General features: G+C 42.7%; 1 protein-coding gene across 2 annotated transcripts in view; it reads right to left on the bottom strand.

Moving 5' to 3' along the window:
• The window catches only part of ADAM10 (ADAM metallopeptidase domain 10), a 72,145-nt gene that overhangs the window by 48,697 nt on the left and 4,712 nt on the right, over positions 1 to 18,736 (bottom strand). For both annotated transcript variants that reach the window (XM_084816592.1, XM_084816591.1), the window contains exons 2-3: positions 5,326 to 5,476; positions 1,005 to 1,123 (exon numbers count right to left, since the gene is read on the bottom strand). In XM_084816592.1, the coding sequence (XP_084672718.1) occupies positions 1,005 to 1,107 (103 nt within the window). In that variant the 5' untranslated portion in view covers positions 1,108 to 1,123; positions 5,326 to 5,476. The remainder of the gene's footprint in view (positions 1 to 1,004; positions 1,124 to 5,325; positions 5,477 to 18,736) is intronic.

Genomic DNA, 18,736 nt, shown 5'->3' on the forward strand with positions numbered 1-18,736 from the left:
CACTGCTTAGGCCTCATCTGGAGTACTGTGTCCAGTTCTGGGCACCACACTTTAAGAAGGATGCAGACAAACTGGAGAGGGTTCAGAGGAGGGCAACAAAGATGATCAGGGGACTGGAAACAAAGCCCTTTGAAGAGAGACTGAAAGAACTGGGCATGTTTAGCCTTGAGAAGAGAAGACTGAGGGGAGATATGATAGCGCTCTTCAAGTACTTGAAAGGCTGTCACAGAGAGGCAGGCCAGGATCTCTTCTCGATCATCCCAGAGTGCAGGACACGGAACAATGGGCTCAAGTTCCAGGAAGCCAGATTCCAGCTGAACATCAGGAAAAATGTCATGCTAGAGCACTACGACAGTGGAACCAATTACCTAGGGTGGTAGTGGCCTCTCCCATACTGGAGGCATTCAAGATGAGGCTGGACAGCCACCTGTCAGGGATGCTCTGACTTGGATTCCTGCACTGAGCAGGGGGTTGAACTCAGTGGACTTATAGGCCCCTTCCAACCCTACTATTCTATGATTCTAAATTTCCAAACACTTTTCACAAGGAGTCCCATGTAAAGTGAGTTACAGTAGTCCAAATGGAATGTAACTAAGACACAAGTCATTGTAGCCAGATCTGACACCTCCAGGAACAGATGCAGTTGGCACACTAGCCTTGGCTGCAAATAACCTCCTGGCCATCACCAAAATCCTGAACATCCATTTTCTGGCCTGAATCCAGGAGTACATCCAAACTGCAAACTCAGGTCTTCAAGGGGAGTATAACTGCAACACAGGTTGAATCACTATTCCCTGATATGCCTTTCGATGGACCAAGAGCAAGTTTGTCTTTTCTGGATTAAATTTCAATTTATTTGTCCTCATCAAGTCCCTTGTCAACATCACCAGTTTAAAACTTGAATAGCTTCTTTGGATTTAGATGAAAAGGAGAGATGGGTGTCTTCAGTGTAACTTTTATAGATAAAGACTTCTTAAAATTAAGTTAAATATTATCCAACTTACCATAAATGTGCCCAGTATAAATGTGGGAGGTATCATAATCAATTACTTTATCGGATATCTCTAGCTTGAAGTCATCACTAAAGAGGGACATATCTCTCTTCATTCTAAGGTTAAAATGTCTGCAAAGGGAAGAAGACAGAACTCAAATTTAGCTCTTAAGTTGCAAAACTACCTCAGAACATAGCCTCTTGAAATGTGAGCGAAAAGGAACATACTGAACATTTGTTAAACACTTTCCTTCACATTGTCCTTTATTTATTATTAACTTTTATATACCACCTTATTTGCTAAAAAGCCATCAAGGTGGTGCACAGCAGTTAAAAACAATAAAACCTTAAAACAATGAAGTACATTAAAAACTAAAACATCAGAATAAAACTACCTAATTTATAAGGCTAGATGAAAAAGATGCATCTTCACACCCTTTCTAAAAGCCAAGAGAGCAGGAGCCAACTGCAGTTCTTGAGGGAGCGCATCCTGCAGTTTGGGAGCGATACAGGAGAAACCGCTTTCACAAATGAGCCTCTGTGGGTAATGGTGGCCTAAAAGGGCTTCCCCTGCAGATCTTAACACCCTGGCAGGTTCCTAACAAAACCAAAACGAGTACAGGTCTTTCAAGACAGGCGTAATAAAGTCCCAATACAGTACAGTAGTTAGCAGCCTAGCTGCTGCATTTTGTACCAGTTATAGCTTCCTCACACTAAGCAAGGGTAGCCCCACGTATTGTGCTGTACAATAGTCTTAAGCATGATGTGACCAAGGCATGGATAACTGTTGTCAAGTCAGACCAACTCAGGAAGAGTTGCTGCTGGCACACCAAGCATAATTATGCAAACACACTCCTTGCCACTTTTACCACCTGAAAATCCAGGGACAGAGTAGAATCAAGGGGCGTTCCCAAGCAAATTTTAAAAGTTATTATTACATTTATATCCCACCCCTTTCTCCCTCAAGGAACCCAAGATGGCTTACATGATCCTCCTCCTCCTCCTCATTTTATCCTCACAACAATCCTCTGAGGTAGATTAGGGTGAGAGTCAGAGACTAGCTCAAAGCCACCCAGTGAGCTTCATGGCTGAGTGTAGACAGGTCTTCTGAGTCCCCGTCCAACACACTAACCACTACACCACATTGGCTCCAAGAGCTACGAACCTGATCATTCAGGGGAAGCATGACCCCTTCCAGAAGAGGATGAATCCCAATGGCTTTCTACTAACCAACACTTATCTGGGTTTAACCTCAGCTCGTTCACAATCATCCATTCCATTACTGAACCCAGGCAACACTAAAGGGTTACAATGCTTCCTTGGTGTTAGATGGCAAAGAACAACAGAGCTGGGTGTCATCAGCATATTGCTGGCACCTGACTCCAAAACTCCAAATGACCTCTCCCAGCAGTTTCATAGAAATATAATGTAAAGATATAACCCCAAAGAACACCATAGACCAATGGCTGTGAAACCAAACAGTAATCTCCATCACCACCTTCTGGACACAACCCAACAGAAATGACCAAAGCCACTGCAAAACAGCACACTTGAGGTCCAGCCTTGCCAGGCACTCCAGAAGGATACAATGGTTGATGGTACTGAATGTCACCAAGAGGTCCAGGAGAACTAATAGTGTCACGTTCTCCCATCCAGTTCCCGGTGTAGGTCATCCACCAAGGTGATCAAAGCAGTGTCAGTCTTATACACTGGCTGAAAGCCTGATTGAAATGAATCCAGATAATCAGAATCATCCAGATGCATCTGGAGTTGTAATGCCACCACCTTCTTGATCACCTTAGCCAAGAATGGTACATTTGAGACTGGCCTATAGTTGTATCTTCTTGTCACACGAAGGTTTCTTTAATAAAGGTCTTCTTACTGCCTCTTTTAAACAAGAGGGAACAACCTCCTCCTGCAAAGAGGCATTCATCATTTCCCTTGGCCAGGACATCAGTCTCACGTTGGCTGATTTAATCAGCCAAGAAGGGCAAGGTTCGAGTACACATGTCTTGATATTCGTAGGGTATCAACACAATCCAAGGCTCCCAAAATCCCATGTAGTCTGCCATACCTGCTATTCCAGCCATGCATTTATGGTTATGTTTATTATAATTTTTATATGCTTCCTATTTCAACTTATTTATAGGAAAACACTTAACTATGATCTAAACATTTAATGTTTAATTAGGGTGTATTAGGATATAGCATATTTGTATATTAGAAATATAACTCTGATTAAAGCAACAGCCTACTGCAAGACAGAGCTCCACTTAGCCAAGTGTTATAGCAGGAGACAAAATACTACAGAAGGAAAAAATAATCTATCAGGTCCAAGTGAGCTTTACTTAGTAAGTCGACAGCAATAACTCTGCAGTGAGAGTTTTCTGTTTTCAGGGGCGGTTTTTAAAAAGCGATTCAAAAATGGTTTTCTACTACCCGGTGTCCAAACCCACACACCTTGGTGGAAATCAGATTTTTTTTTTTTAATTTGTCAGTTGAAGCAGAGGCGATTTCTCCTTGCTCTTACATTTCCAGCAGGAAGCCAAATACAGGATAAAGCTCCTTAGCAGTAATCCACTCCATTACTCAGCTGGGCCTATGTTTACTTCTGCTTGTTAGTAACTCTAACTGAAAGAAATTAAGCTAACAGGCAGGCAGGACCAGACCAAGTCAGGGAAGCAAAATTCACAGCCAGAACCAGATAGTAGCTTAAATGGCTTTCCAATAATGAATTTGGCATTTAATCTACCAAAATGATCATCTTCCATTGTTGTCTTAAATAAAAAGGTAATCACAGTTTTCACTTATAGCTTACCACCAAATTTATTTCAGCAATAAAGTATTTTATTGTTGTACTGTTTATATGGCCAATTTCCTGGGTCCTAAAATGACAATGGTTCTCACTGTTTTGCCTCCATGCTGCTCCAGCTTGTTCATAATTAATCCTGCTCCACACTATTATGTTTATCGGATTATCCTATTTTTCCAATTGTCTTGGGCACTTATGATCACGCAACACAGAAATTAAGATCAACTGAATAGCCTAAGTTAGCAATTTCATATTCCTTTACATTAGAATAAGACGGATGATTTTTCACACCAGAGGTTTACTACTGGATGTCCCCCTACTCCTGTATATTTTGCTCTTGATCAGTGGTAGTTTAGTGTTAGCTTACTGCTGGAAAACTCAGCAAACACACACAGTACTGGCTGGAAATATAATAGAATATGGGATAGCCATTACTTTTCAGTCTAAGAAGAGAGCAGAGAAGAAAGCAACATGCTTCCTACTAAAGTAGTAGCACAGATGTGAAATACTTTACTGTTAATATGGGAATAAACTAGTGATCTCTAAATGCAATAAATACACTAGGCTGATCTTTTAAAGGATAGGTGTGAACACACCTTGTTTCTGTTGAAAGAACTGTGGTCAACTGTGCTACTCCAGAACTATCCACTAAAACTACATTTAATTGTATTTTATAGGACAAAAACACTGGAATTTAATTTGATTAATACAGATAGAGCAGAACTAAAGGTCTGTAAAGTTAGACTGAGGGGTACACTCAGGACAAGTCCATTCACATCCACCTTATTTTTTCAGCTGTGGATAATTTCAGAACAATGTAGTGGCACTGGCTCATATGTCACTTCCTTTGCATGGCTGTGTTGTATCCACAGAGCTGTTCTGGGCAAGTAATATTAGAGTTTGGAAGCTAGCCCTTAGTGTGTATGCTGTAGTATGTTCCTTTTCCAATATGTAAAACACATACTGTAAGAATGTAAAGCACATTTTAATAGTAAGTGATTTCATTTAGTTTCCTGAGAACTTATGAAATATCTGCATTAATTACTTGAAAATTACAGATGTCTGGTGTCAACGGGAAAAACATGGGTGTATGATACACTGCATGTGGTTTACTGTAGTACCGATGTGTAGTTGTAAACTCAAGAACAGATCATATCTGAATACAGCTGCTTGTTAAGGTTACCAAGCCTGCAGCAAGGAACCATTTCGCTTTCATTCTCTGAATATGTGAGATTAACACAGATCAAAACACAGCTATGTATATACAAAATGGCATTAAGTATGTTTTGCCCCAAACTGCAAAATGGACTAGTCAAAGACTGGCCAATTAGGTCCCACCCCCTTTTCATTTTGCAGCGTGTTTGTTGCTCAGTACTCTGAATGAAAACAACCTTAAGGAATTTAACAGTATTGGGTAAGAACCCCAACTTCAAATTTTAACTAAATATGGACATTGTATTTTACCATTTATATTTGACTAATGTTAATGGACATGGAGTAAAGACCTTGACATAGTATTTACCTTCCATGAGCATGAAAATCTAAGCGTAAAAATTGGTCTTCATGAGATACTGCTCTTTTGGCACGCTGGTGTTTTTGGTGTAAGGAATCTACATCATATGACAGTCCTTCATAATGTCTTATGTGTTGATTTAGAGGGTTTCCATACTGACCTGTGAACAAAACAGTGGATTGATATCAGATCAGGCACATTTTAGAAAAAAGGCAATCCTTTTCCCAGACTACTTTCATTTTCATTCTACATTAAATATTTTGCTTACAAAAGTGGATTCAAATTTGATAATACAAACTCAATATTAAGTGGTGAATATGTCCTTGAGAGTGTATCAATCCTATTTCTGAAGCACGTTGAAATATAGAACACTCAAAATCCAAGCCTTTGTTTTGATCTTGGTCTCCTGGTCAATAGTTTTCATTTTGTTTTAGACTGTCACTGACTTTTTCCACTTACAATTAAATTCAAAAAGATCCAATGTTTTTAGTAGACTATCAGGATAACTTGCCTTTTTCAGAGCTAACTAGGGCAAAAGACTTTCTAAGCAAACATGAAAACCCACCACAAGGTGGTGACTAAGTTTACCTTTGGATGAAGAAAACAACAGTGGTACAAATTCCCACTCCAACTTGAACCTCATAGGGCATTAGACAAATCATTTTTGATCAGCCTAACCTACTCCCCTGGCTAGGCTTATCCTCCACTTTGATGAAGGAAGCCAATGCTACCTTAAAAAAATGAAACTTCCAAGCTCAGTGGCAGAACAGTGCTTTGCATAAAGACAGTCCAGATTCAATCTCCAGTTAAAAGGTTCAGATAGCAGGAGATAGGAAAGACCTCTCTCTTTGCCTGAAACCCTGGAGAGCCCCTGTCAGTTAGAGCAGACAATACTGGGCTAGACAGACCAATGGTGGTCTGGCATAAGGCAGCTTCCTAAGGTTCCTTCCTAAGATCACTTGTCCCTTTGAAAATATTGAGAATTAGACCTTGCATATATCTACCATAAGTTAACTGCCACTTAAAAAACACCCCAGTGAAATTATTTTTAAAAAATAATAAAGTAATCTAACCAGAAACGTGTGGGAAGGCAGAAAAAGAAAATGGGGTGAATAAAGAGGGGTTATGACACTAAAAAGACAAGAAACATTAAAGAGTGAAAAGAACAGCTATTTTTGTTTGTACATTTGAGTTTACACAGGGTACCAACTGTAAAATGAGCGGACAGCAGATGGGCCAGGAGCATATTCAAATGTAAGTGTGCATGTTTCATCTGACAAGTTTTGTTCCAAACACAGGGGACTTTTATAAGAGGAACAAAACTTGTCCAAGTTTATACACATCCCTATATTTGCAGTCAAGGAATTCTTGTGCCCAAATTGAAGCATGTTGACTCCTATCAGTAGGCAAAAATGATAGGAGGTTAGCAAACCACTGATATCACCAAACCACTGATACCAACCTCTTGATAAAGTCTTGAGTGCCATTTTTGGTGAAAAGGCAGGATATAAATCAAATAAACAAACCTCTGCTTCAGGCGTAAAGGCAGCTGTGCAAATCACTGCCCAACATCAGCAAACCCTTATTCCTGAATCGCTCTCATAAAATATAGCCTGGACATATGCAAATGCTATAAGGAACCTCAGGCACTTTACTCCCAGTCCCTAATTTGACTCAAGGTCAGAAGGTTGGACAACTCCAAAACCTAAGACAGAGGGGCAAGGAAGTCAGAACAAGATAATTCTCATAAGGCAACTAGTATCAGCAACATTTAGCAAATGGTGTTACTTAGGGTTTATTTATTTAAGTAATTCGAATCCTGCCTTTCTACGAAAAAATGGCACTGAAAGCGGTTTATAAAGGGAAAATTCAGTGGTTAACCCTACACCAAGCTTCATGATAAACAAAATCACTATTTTATTTATTTACAGTATTTATATACCATTCCATATCTAGAACAGATATTGGAGTGGTGAACACAAGGAATAAAACAATAAATAAAAAGATTTAAAACACCACATTAAAATTATACTTGTTGAAAAACACAATGCCAATAAAAACTGTAACTGACCAATTAAGGAATGCCTCCTGGAACAGTGCTGTTTTTAGGAGGTGCTGGAAACAATGCAGTGTTGGTGCCAGACTGACCTCCAGAGGCAGGGAATTCCAAAGAAAGGGGGTCACCATGCTGAAGGGTCTTCTCCTGCTGGACTCCCGATCTGGCCATAGGTCCATATGGAACCACCAAGAGCAAGCTCTCCAATGACCTCAGCGACCAGGCAGGTTGGTAAGGGAGAAGGTGCTTTCTCATGCACCCTGGTCCCAAGTTCTTTAGGGCTTTGTACACTAGTACCAAAACCTTAAACCTGGCCCGGTAGCGAATAGGCAGCCAGTGCAGTTCCCTCAGCAAAGGAGTTACATGCTGGAAAGGGGCAGCTCCTGACAACCACTGAGCTGCTGCCTTCTGCACTAGCTCCAGCTTCTGAACCAGCCTTAAGGGCAGCCCCACATGGAGCGCATTGCAGTAACCCAGCCTTGGGGTTACTAGTGCTTGTACCACTTTGGTCATGCTATCCCTGTCCAGGAGAGGTCATAGCTGGAGAACCAGCTGAAGCTGGTAAAAGGCACTCCAAGCCGTCACAGCCACTTGGGCTTCCACCCACAATAACAGATCTAGGCGTACCCCCAGAGTACGAACCTGCTCCTTCAGAGGGAGCGTAATCCCATCCAGAACCAGCAATAAGTCTATCTCCTGGACTCAGGAACCACTCACCCACAGGGCTTCCATCTTGTCAGGATTCAGTTTCAGGTTATTGGCCATCATCCAGCCCATTACTGAGTTCAGACACTGGTCCAGTACTTGCACAGCCTCTCCTGATTCAGATGTCACAGTGAGATAGAGCTGTGTGTTTTCAGCATACTGATGGCACTTGGCTCCAGATCCCCTAATGACTGCTCCCAGCGACTTCATATAGATGTTAAATAACATTGGGGACAAGATGGTACCCTGCGGAACCCCATAGCTCAACTTGGCTCAACTGCCAAGGGGCCAAGGAATGGTCACCCAATGTTACTTTCTGAAATCAGCCTCGCAAGTAGGACTGGAACCACTGTAACACAGTGCCTCCGATACCCATCCCACAGAGTTGATCCAGGAGGATACCATGGACAATGGTATCAAAAGCCGATGAGAGATCAAATCGAAGTAACAGGGTTGCACTCCCCCTGTCCCTCTCTCGATAAAGGTCATCCATCAGGGTGACCAAGGCTGATTCAGTCCTGTAACCAGGACAAAACCCAGACTGAAGTGGGTCTAGATAATCAGTATCCTCCAAGAGTGCCTCTAGTTGTTCCACCACTACCATCTCCAGAACCTTCCCTAAAAAGGGGGTATTTGCAACGGGGCGATAGTTGTCTAATACCATTGGGCCAAGAGTGGGCTTCTTCAGGAGTGATCGCTCTACTGCCTCCTTAAGGACAACAGGGACCACCCAAAGGGAAGCATTCACCATGTCCTGGACCCACACAGTCATACCCCCTTGGCTAGCTTTTATTAGCCAGACAAGGCAAGGATCGAGAGGGCACATGGTCAGTTGCACTGCTGCAAGCATCTTGTCCACATCATCAGGCTGCCACAACTGAAACTGATCTCACAAAATTGGGCAGATGGTAGCGTCAGAGACCTCGACTGGAGCTGCACTAACAGCATCAAGCTTGTTGTGAAGACAAGCAGTTTTGTCCTCAAAGTGTGATTAAAAAAAGTCACAGTGGGTCCTTGAGGGGACCACGGCCCCATTTGCTGGGGAGTGTTAACAGCCCCCAGACCAGCCAAAAGAGCTCCACTGGACAGCTACTTGAGGACACAATGGAGACAGCAAAGTAAGCTGCCCGCACCACCATACAATAGGCATGATTATGTGCTGTAGAGTGTGCTTGGTTATCTTCGCTTCGAGACTTGTGCCATTTGCGCTCTAGCTGACATCCAGCGTGTTTCATTGCCTGTAGCTCCCCAGTATACCAGGGAGCCGAACAGGTTCCACAGTACTGGAGAGGGCACTCTGGTGCAATCGAGTCGATGGCCCTCCGCATCTCACTGCTCCACAGTGAGGCTAGGGTCTCAGCTGGAACACCAGCTTTTTCTACTGGGAAATCCCCCAAAGCATTCAAAAATCCATCAGAAAGAGGCATGCTCCCTTAACAGGTTTATCATGACACACCAATTTTCTATGTGGAACTGAGCTTCTTCCACCCCCATCCCACCCGCTCTACCAACAGTATAATCTTCTCACACATGCCTTTGTTCAGTCGTTCAGTCGTGTCCGACTCTTCGTGACCTACTTGGAATTCAGAGTTCACTGCAAGTACACACTGGCAAGGAAGTAACCCAAACAGCAAACAAGGGTATGTAGCAAATGAGCCTTTCAGTTTGCCAGCCCCCTTTCTTGACCCTCTTCAGCAACCTTGCTACCACAACACTTTTTTCCAAGACAGATGACCACTTGTGTCTCCTGGCTCTTTAACACAGGCAGAGAGCTGAAAGATTGCCCTAGTACTGTTTAGGTTAAGCAAACAGTTGGGGATGCTAAAAACTAGGAGAAAACATAGGGACAGAATAACCCACAGAAGATAGGAAAAAGAAGAAAAAGGAAAAAGTTTGGGGGAAGTCTTATGAAGTAATTTCACTGATCATTCTTAAAAATAAAAGATTATAGGGATATTCATTTCTCAGCCTTTTTCTCCAGAAATTGTGATTTTTGTTTCTATATTAAATGCAGAGGTCTAGATGCTATTTGAAAGTCTAGATTACATAAGTATTGCTTTGATTTACCATAATGTTGATAGTTTCTCTTAAGTTTTTGTTTTATTTTTTTCTTATTTGCCAGTTGATAGGAATTTGAGGGTGCAAGAAGTTTGCAGTTCTACATTGCTCTGGGTATTTTTTAAATTATTGCCTGAATGAAAATGGAAGAATCCATACTTTTTCACTTTATGAATATACCGCTGAGTTTTATTAAACATACTGCTGAGTTATGCATGTTTCATATTCTTAAGACTGGTAAATAAGGTGCTGGTTTGCAAGATACTGCAGCAAAGGTGAGCAACTACTCTGTGGCCTTCGTGCGTGCACTCGCCTGAGGCTGTGTGAGCCCAAGAGGAATAGGCTGCTGCTGTTCCTCCTCCTCCTCTGAAAAGTAATGATTAGGAATCAACAGGGCATCTTGTTGCCTGGGACTTGCCCAGCTTTATTTTTCACCTTGAGCTTTTGAGAGTAAAAACCCCTACAAAAATAATAGAGAACAAAACTTGTCTTGAACATTTCAGGAGATAAAACAATTTCCTGGGTAATGTTCGCAAAATTTGAATGCAAGCACAATCATATTTTCACATAGCAGATGACATGGAAAAGCAGCACACCAAAGAGTATCTCTTGAGAAATCATCTTGAATACCCACTGGTGCATTGCCAAACTTCGGAAAGAATTGGTCTCCCCCAACTATGACAGATGGGTGGACCAGTCAAGCAGGGCTGTGTTTCTTGCATGAATGATACAAGGTGGCACTGAATTTGGGCTGAGGCCTTGCCCTGACATCTTGGGGCAGAGGTTTCTGGAGTGCTAGGAGCGGCTGAATCCTCCATGCTGACTAAGGAAAAAAAGGGACCCTGAGAATTTATCTTCTCAGTTCTTGCTAGACTCAGAAAGACCACCTGCAAGGGCTCTCAAAAAATGTGTGCTCCAGAAATGGGGCTGGTTGCTCAGTTGGCCTTTAATCTGGTGGCATCAACCTGCTCCGTCCCACCTCAATCTTTGCATTTCTATTCAAAATGGTATTGCTGAAGTCATTCAATTCTTGCAGTTTAGAATTGTAGGTTATCTGTGGATTGTTTAATGCACAATTAACCTAAAGTGTCCAGGTTCAGATATCACATAGCAACCCGTGATCAGCCTGATGGGGTTTTGAATATTCAAAATGGCAGCAGAATGCATCCCGCACATGTCACAGCAAATCATGGGTTAATTAATTAACCCACGATTTGCTGCTATTATGTACAAACTGGGTAAAAATCTTTAAAAAACTTCTTTCCACCTTCAGGATCCAGCATAAACTCCTGGCTTTTCTTAGAAGTTCTCCACAGCAGTGCCCCACCTTGTCTTTCTGTCCTTATTTCCCACTATACTCCTCCACCCTCAGCTACACACTCTCAACTTATTTACCCATTTTCTGTTACCTGGAACTCCAAGAACATCTAATTGTTCTTCCTCCCTCAAAATCTACCTTCTCCATTAATTATATGGCTTCACCCCAAATCCATAACTGTAACGAGGCCTGACGTACAACTGCATTTGCTCACATTCATTTCTCCCCATTTCTCTCCTCCTTTCATCACCTCCCCCACAGTCAAAATTCCAAGCTCTTCAGGGCAGGGATCTGAGTTTTGCTTACACTACTCTGCAAAGCATGACACTACAGTATGCTATAAACATGTGAAATGATACAACACAGTCACTGCAGCAAGGAGGGAAGAGTGACTTCAAGAGACAGGGGTATAACAGACTTCCCCTTGCAATTACCCCTCCCATCTCCAAATCTGTGTTGAGATACAAGCCAGAATCAAATTAGATTGCAAGTTTCTTAATACTCAACTTGCAGAAACTCATCCTCCAAATCTCAGTGTATTTTGACAAACCCTTATTTTAAGAATGGGAAGACAAAACAACCTGTAGCTTAGCCCTTTGTGCCAAGTATGGGAATGCTTCCTTTCCTTTTCCAAGGACACTATTGTAATTACAAAGATTAACGTAACATTATCAGAAGTTCAGTTAGAATTAGGTTACAATGTGGTTACTGAATCTGTCAGTACAATTACAGGTTACCATGGCTCAGAAGAGGAAAAAGGTATCCTATCCACAACAGAAATTCCTATTTTACTCTAAGAAAAATAAACAGGCAAGTTGAAAGTCTATTTGTTTAGGATAGTTGGAAATTATAATAGCTAAAGCATTTTTGCAACAATAGTTCATATGAAATCCCATACATTATTCTTACTGATAAGTTTTAATGTTTCAAATTATGCTGTGAACTACCTCAGATGTTTTGTTAATGAAAAGGTGGGATATAAGTGAATAAATAAACTGAAGAGCTGGGGGAATTTGCTTACTGTTATTTCAACCTATCCTTGGAAGTGATCTGTTTTGTTGTTACCCACTATGTTAGGGTACACCTTACTACTATCTATTTCAGAACTAGTGTCTTCAATAGTAAATAGCTATCACATTAACTTCTAGCAACAACTGTTCAGTAGACAACTTGATAATGTGTACTTATATTTTGCAATTTCTGCAACAGGAGTTACCACCAACCAGAGACTTTTGCTCTTTCAGCAGAAGCATGAAGTTGTGGAAACTTGGGAAACATTATATTGTTATTGCAAACCATAATAATATTTTGGTATTATATACTGCTCTCCCCAAGTATTCTGAGCACTTCAACATTCCATTTTTGACAATTTCTCTATCACCAAGTAACATAGGCCAGTATTATTGCCATTCTATAGATAAGAGCCTGAGACAAGGAAATAGCAGCTTGACAAAGGCCTCCCAGAATAAACTGAGATTTGAACTACAGACTTCCCTCTCAGAGTTCATGCTCTTCACCACTACTCTAGTTATGAACACTGAGGGATAACTGAGCAGCTGCTCTCTGACTTTTCTTTTAAACAAGCCCAAAGGAGTTTATTCTTTATGCATGAGGTTCATAACAGTTGTTAAAAGAGGGATTTTTAGAAAGCACACGTCAAAACATTTCACACAAACTGAAAATGCTTCCTGTATATTTGTCTGCAAAGTATTATTTGGGAAAATGTGTCCTGATTACAACATTCAATATTTCATATGGTTCTAAAAGCCTATTACACAGATAAACAAAAACCAGTTTAATTCAGAAACAATTAAGGTAAGAAAACTGTCCTATACTTCACAGCTTTGGCTAATGTTGGGCTTTTAGGGAGCAAAAATAAAATACTGTTAAGTTGGGATTTTCTAAGATCTCAAGATGTTGCCTGACAACTCCACCAAATGAGCAAGCAAAAATAGCCTGTTCCTGTAGGTTAGATAAAGCATACCAGACCAGTCTAAACACAAACAGGAAAATTTAAGATGTCTTCAAAATACAAATCTCAAGTACATTAGTACTCCCAGTTTCATGTCATCAGCAAGTGCCAGCAAAAACTGATAGCCTACCACTCTCTACCAGCATCCAGAAAGCAAAGAATCAGGATTTGGCCTTCATCAAGATCCAATATTAGCAGAGACCAGTTCTTAAGACCAGGAGCACACCCTCCCGCCTCACCTGCAACAAGCAGCAATTCTTAGAAATATCTGTGGTTGAAAGAATATGCAAGCTCTTGAATCACGTAATTACTTTGCTGACTGCAGGGCTGAAAAGTTGAGATGGGTTTCCATTCTGAGCTCAAACAGAGAAAATGCTCCCGAGAACGGTCTTATCTTGAAAGCTTGCAGATTTTGAGGCATCAATATTTCCTAGCCACAAAGCCAAACAAATCCACTCGCATCCTTTGTAGAAGAAAGTAAACACAATCCCTTACAGTCAGCCATCAAAGATCTATGACACAAAGGCCCAATTCAGATTATGGTTTAGAGACCCTGGTTTAGGTCAGGGGTTAGCCAACTTGTGGCACTCCAGATGGTTTGGCCTACAACACCCATCATCCATTACTACTGACTACACTGGCTACGGCTGATGGGATCTGGTAGGCCAAACCACCTGCAGGGCCACGAGTTGTCCATGCCTGGTTTAGGTGATCTGCATTAAGCTACAGCAAACCTCAAGCCTTTGTGCTCCCCACTCTTTGTCCACATATGAGGAGAAGAGTGATAGGTTCTGTTTTTACTTTAGAAATCAAGTTCCATGTTATACCCAACCTTGGGCAACTGTGGTTTGTTCTAACTACAGTTAGTTAAACCAGGATCTGAAACCAGTTTGTTAATACTTAACATCTGTATAGCACTTCCAAGTGTCCACATGCACTGTCCAGCTGTAATCCTTACAACAAGCCTGTAAGGTAAGTTAGCACTGTCCCACGTATTTCGGGGGGGGGGGGGCTGAGGCTGAGAGAGGGCAGCTTCCCTAAGGCCACCTAGTGAGTTCATGGTAGAAGTGGGAATTTAACTGGGGATTCCCTAATTTATAGTTCTTTGCAACCGCTTTACATCAGCTCTTTAACCCTGCTTTGTTTCAACAAACTTTAGTTAGAGCAAACCACAGCTCACAGAGTTTGGATGTTATGTAACATAAAGCTATAATTTGTTCTAAAGTAAAAGCAGGAGCTTACACTTTCCTTCTCTCACACATGGAGGAAGAAAGGTGAAAGGCAGTGCCAAAGATGGTTTCAGATCACCTGAATCAAGGTTCAGGTGACTGTACTGGGCCAGCATACTGTATTGAAACACATCAAACTCAATGTAAAGCAATCCCCAAATAGTTGTAAGGATGACCTGACTTACTGAATTGCTCCCTCAGCAATTCAAAGAACTGAAAGTTCCAGAATGTAATTTATATCTTACAAATTGTGAGCTTCATTGACTAGGTTCCTTTTTTGTACTATGAATCCACTATTTAGTCCAATTTTTAAAGTATACTGGAGACAGAAAAGGATGCCAACACACACATAATTGCAATCATGGTTGTTCTCTTACAGGAATAGTGGGCTATGGCTTATTATATATTATCAGGCAAGGTGAAACTTAAACCACCATGCTATTAACCTTACAAATAACCTCAATAGTAGAGATCACATGTTTAAAGTCTAGTTTCAGACCTTGAGGAGACAAATCCTAAATGTGTGTTGGTTGATGGAAAGTTTATTTTAAGTGCAAATTCTCAGACACTTAGGATTATATCCAATATCACTCCTACTTAGAGCAGACCCACTGAAATGAATGGGACTTTAGAGTAGACTAACAATAGGTACAATCTTTAAAGTAAACACACAAAATCTTACTGAAGTTTTGTAGAGTAAGAACTGAAACCTTCAGCAATGGGCCACTGTTCAAATAAAGCACAATGAAAAGGGATGGTAGTTACCGTAATACTCTGTTTGAAGTGCTTTATCAATCCTTGATGGGTTTGCAATAATCATAGGCATATTTAGTTAAGAATAAGTCCTACAGAGCTGTTGCAGGAAGCCCAGGGCGCTGCCCTTTATCCTTCTGACTGGCTGTGAGCTCACCAGGAGCTTCTGAGAGCTCCAACTGAATTGGAGGGGTGTGGCCTGAGTACTGCCAGCAGCTGACTGGGTGGGAAGCTTCAGTCTGTTTCCCGCCTCCCAGCTGAGCAGAGCAGAGCAGAGCAAGCTGCTCCAGCTGGTCCAGGGACTACAGAAGCAGGCAAGCTCCCAGAGAGCGAGCGAACAGAGCGAGCGAGCAGGGGGAGCAAACAGGAGTTGGCCAAGGGAGTTGCAGTGGTTGAAGAGACAAAGGAGACAGAGGCTAAGAGGTAAGTGGGTTGCAGGAAGCCCAGGGCGCTGCCCTTTATCCTTCTGACTGGCTGTGAGCTCACCAGGAGCTTCTGAGAGCTCCAACTGAATTGGAGGGGTGTGGCCTGAGTACTGCCAGCAGCTGACTGGGCGGGAAGCTTCAGTCTGTTTCCCGCCTCCCAGCTGAGCAGAGCAGAGCAGAGCAAGCTGCTCCAGCTGGTCCAGGGACTACAGAAGCAGGCAAGCTCCCAGAGAGCGAGCGAACAGAGCGAGCGAACAGGGGGAGCAAACAGGAGTTGGCCAGGGGAGTTGCAGTGGTTGAAGAGACAAAGGAGACAAAGGAGACAGAGGCTAAGAGGTAAGTGGGTTGCAGGAAGCCCAGGGCGCTGCCCTTTATCCTTCTGACTGGCTGTGAGCTCACCAGGAGCTTCTGAGAGCTCCAACTGAATTGGAGGGGTGTGGCCTGAGTACTGCCAGCAGCTGACTGGGCGGGAAGCTTCAGTCTGTTTCCCGCCTCCCAGCTGAGAAGAGCAGAGCAGAGCAAGCTGCTCCAGCTGGTCCAGGGACTACAGAAGCAGGCAAGCTCCCAGAGAGCGAGCGAACAGGGGGAGCGAGCAGGGGGAGCAAACAGGAGTTGGCCAGGGGAGTTCGGCAGGGGAGGTCAAGGGGGAGGCCACTAACATTTTTTTTTATTATTTATTTTTTTTTTTTTACTAACTTTTTTTCATTTATTTGTCTTGTAACACACACTTCCACACCAGTGGGACTCTGCTTTTAACCTCTACTGAGTAGAGGAGCAGGCACAGGCTAGTCTAGAACAATCACAAAGCTAGACACAAAAAGGGAAAAGAGGCTATGGAAGGACAAGACTCTCCAGTGGTGGTGACCTGCAAGGTGTGTGCAATGTTTGTTTTCTTGCCTGAGAACAACATGGCCTACACCTGCAACAAGTGCAAGTTGATCACGCTGCTGGAGGAAAAAGTAAGTGGACTGGAGCGGCGACTGTCAACCCTCCGGGGAATAAGAGAACACGAAGAGTTCTTGGACAGAATGGGGGAACTACAGCAGCAAAGGGCAGACCACAAGCTTGAAGAGCAACAGCAAGATGAGGCAGTGGGAAATGCTGAGGTGAAGAAAAATGGAGTAGAGGATACTCCTTGGAAAACGGTGACAGTTAGGAGAAGAAGAACTAGACGACACTCTGCACCAGTGGAAGCGGTGGAGCTGTGGAACCGATTCCAGGTACTTGCGGATGAGACTGGAGGACAGCCTGCAGAGGAAGACTCACAGGGGAACCTGCATGAGAGTGAGCAAGAGGCTAAAGGTCAGTCAAACAGAGGCGATGAAACCCAGGCCTACAAGAAGAAGAAGAGAAGAGTGGTAGTAGTGGGAGACTCCTTGCTGCGTGGGATCGAGACCCAAGTATGTCGCGAAGACCCGTGGACTCGCCAGGTATGTTGTCTCCCGGGAGGACAGATTAGAGACGTGACTGAAAGGTTGCCTGCACTCATAAAGCCCACTGACAGGTATCCCTTTCTTCTCATCCATGTGGGAACAAATGATACCGCCAAGCGGAGCTACGAAGAGATCACGTCAGACTTTGAAGCTTTGGGAAGGAAACTCAAGAACTTTGGGGCCCAGATAGTTTTCTCATCCATCCTTCCAGTAGTTAGAAGAGGGATAGAAAGGGAACGAAAAATACTCCGGGTGAATGACTGGCTACGAAGGTGGTGCCGACGAGAGAGATTTGGATTCTGGGACCACGGGCTATACTTCCTGGAAGATGGGCTGTTGGCTAGGGATGGGTTGCACCTCACAAAGGCTGGGAAGAATGTGTTTGGCCACAGCATGAAGAACTTCATCAGGAGGGCTTTAAACTGAATCCTACGGGGAAGGGAGATGTAATGTTGGGGGTAACAATGGACGTAGGCGCATGCACTGCAACGGAGAGAACAGCTCTGATAGCGTCCAATAATAGTCTTCAGACACAGGTAGGAAGAAAGCCAGACTATGAAGCACATGGTCTTCGATGTCTATATACTAATGCCCAGAGTATGGGAAACAAACAGAACGAACTTGAACTCTTAATACAGGAGGGAAATTATGACTTGATAGGTATAACTGAGACTTGGTGGGATGACTCTCATGACTGGAATACAGCAGTTGAAGGATATAACTTGTTCAAAAAGAACAGGAGGAACAGAAAGGGAGGCGGGGTTGCACTGTATGTGAAAAATACATATCTCTGCACAGAAATACAGGAGGAGGAGCTTGGTAGCCCCATCGAGAGCATCTGGGTTGAAATAAATGGAGCAAAGAATAAAAGGAACCTGGTGGTCGGAGTCTACTACCGGCCACCCAATCAAGGAGAAGACAAGGATGAAACTTTTGAAAAGCAAATAGCCAATGTTTTAAGGAAGCATGATGTAGTAGTAATGGGGGACTTCAATTTCCCCGATATTTGTTGGGAGACAAATTCTGCAAAACATGGCCCCTCCAGGAAATTCCTGACTTGTGTGGCGGATAACTTCCTCCTACAGAAAGTAGAGGAAGGAACTAGAGGATCGGCTATCCTTGACTTGATCCTAACCAACAGAGATGACTTAGTGGATAAAGTAGCAGTTACAGGAACTCTGGGGGAAAGCGACCATGTTGTACTTGAGTTCTTGGTTCTAAGGGAAGCAAAAGCCGAGTGTAGTCAAACGCGTACCCTGGATTTTAGGAAAGCTGATTTTAATAAACTCAGAACAATGATCAGTAAGGTCCCATGGCAAGCAATGCTAGCGAGAAAAGGAGTCCAAGATGGGTGGGAACTTTTAAAAAAGGAAATTCTCAAGGCACAATCACAAACAATTCCAACAAGAAGAAAAGGTGGAAGACAACAGAAGAAGCCAATGTGGCTTCACAAAAAGCTTAGGGATGACCT

This window comes from Heloderma suspectum, chromosome 11, assembly GCF_057233095.1.
Source record: "Heloderma suspectum isolate Gila_16-S chromosome 11, 16-S_ref, whole genome shotgun sequence".
Classification (NCBI taxonomy): domain Eukaryota; kingdom Metazoa; phylum Chordata; class Lepidosauria; order Squamata; family Helodermatidae; genus Heloderma; species Heloderma suspectum.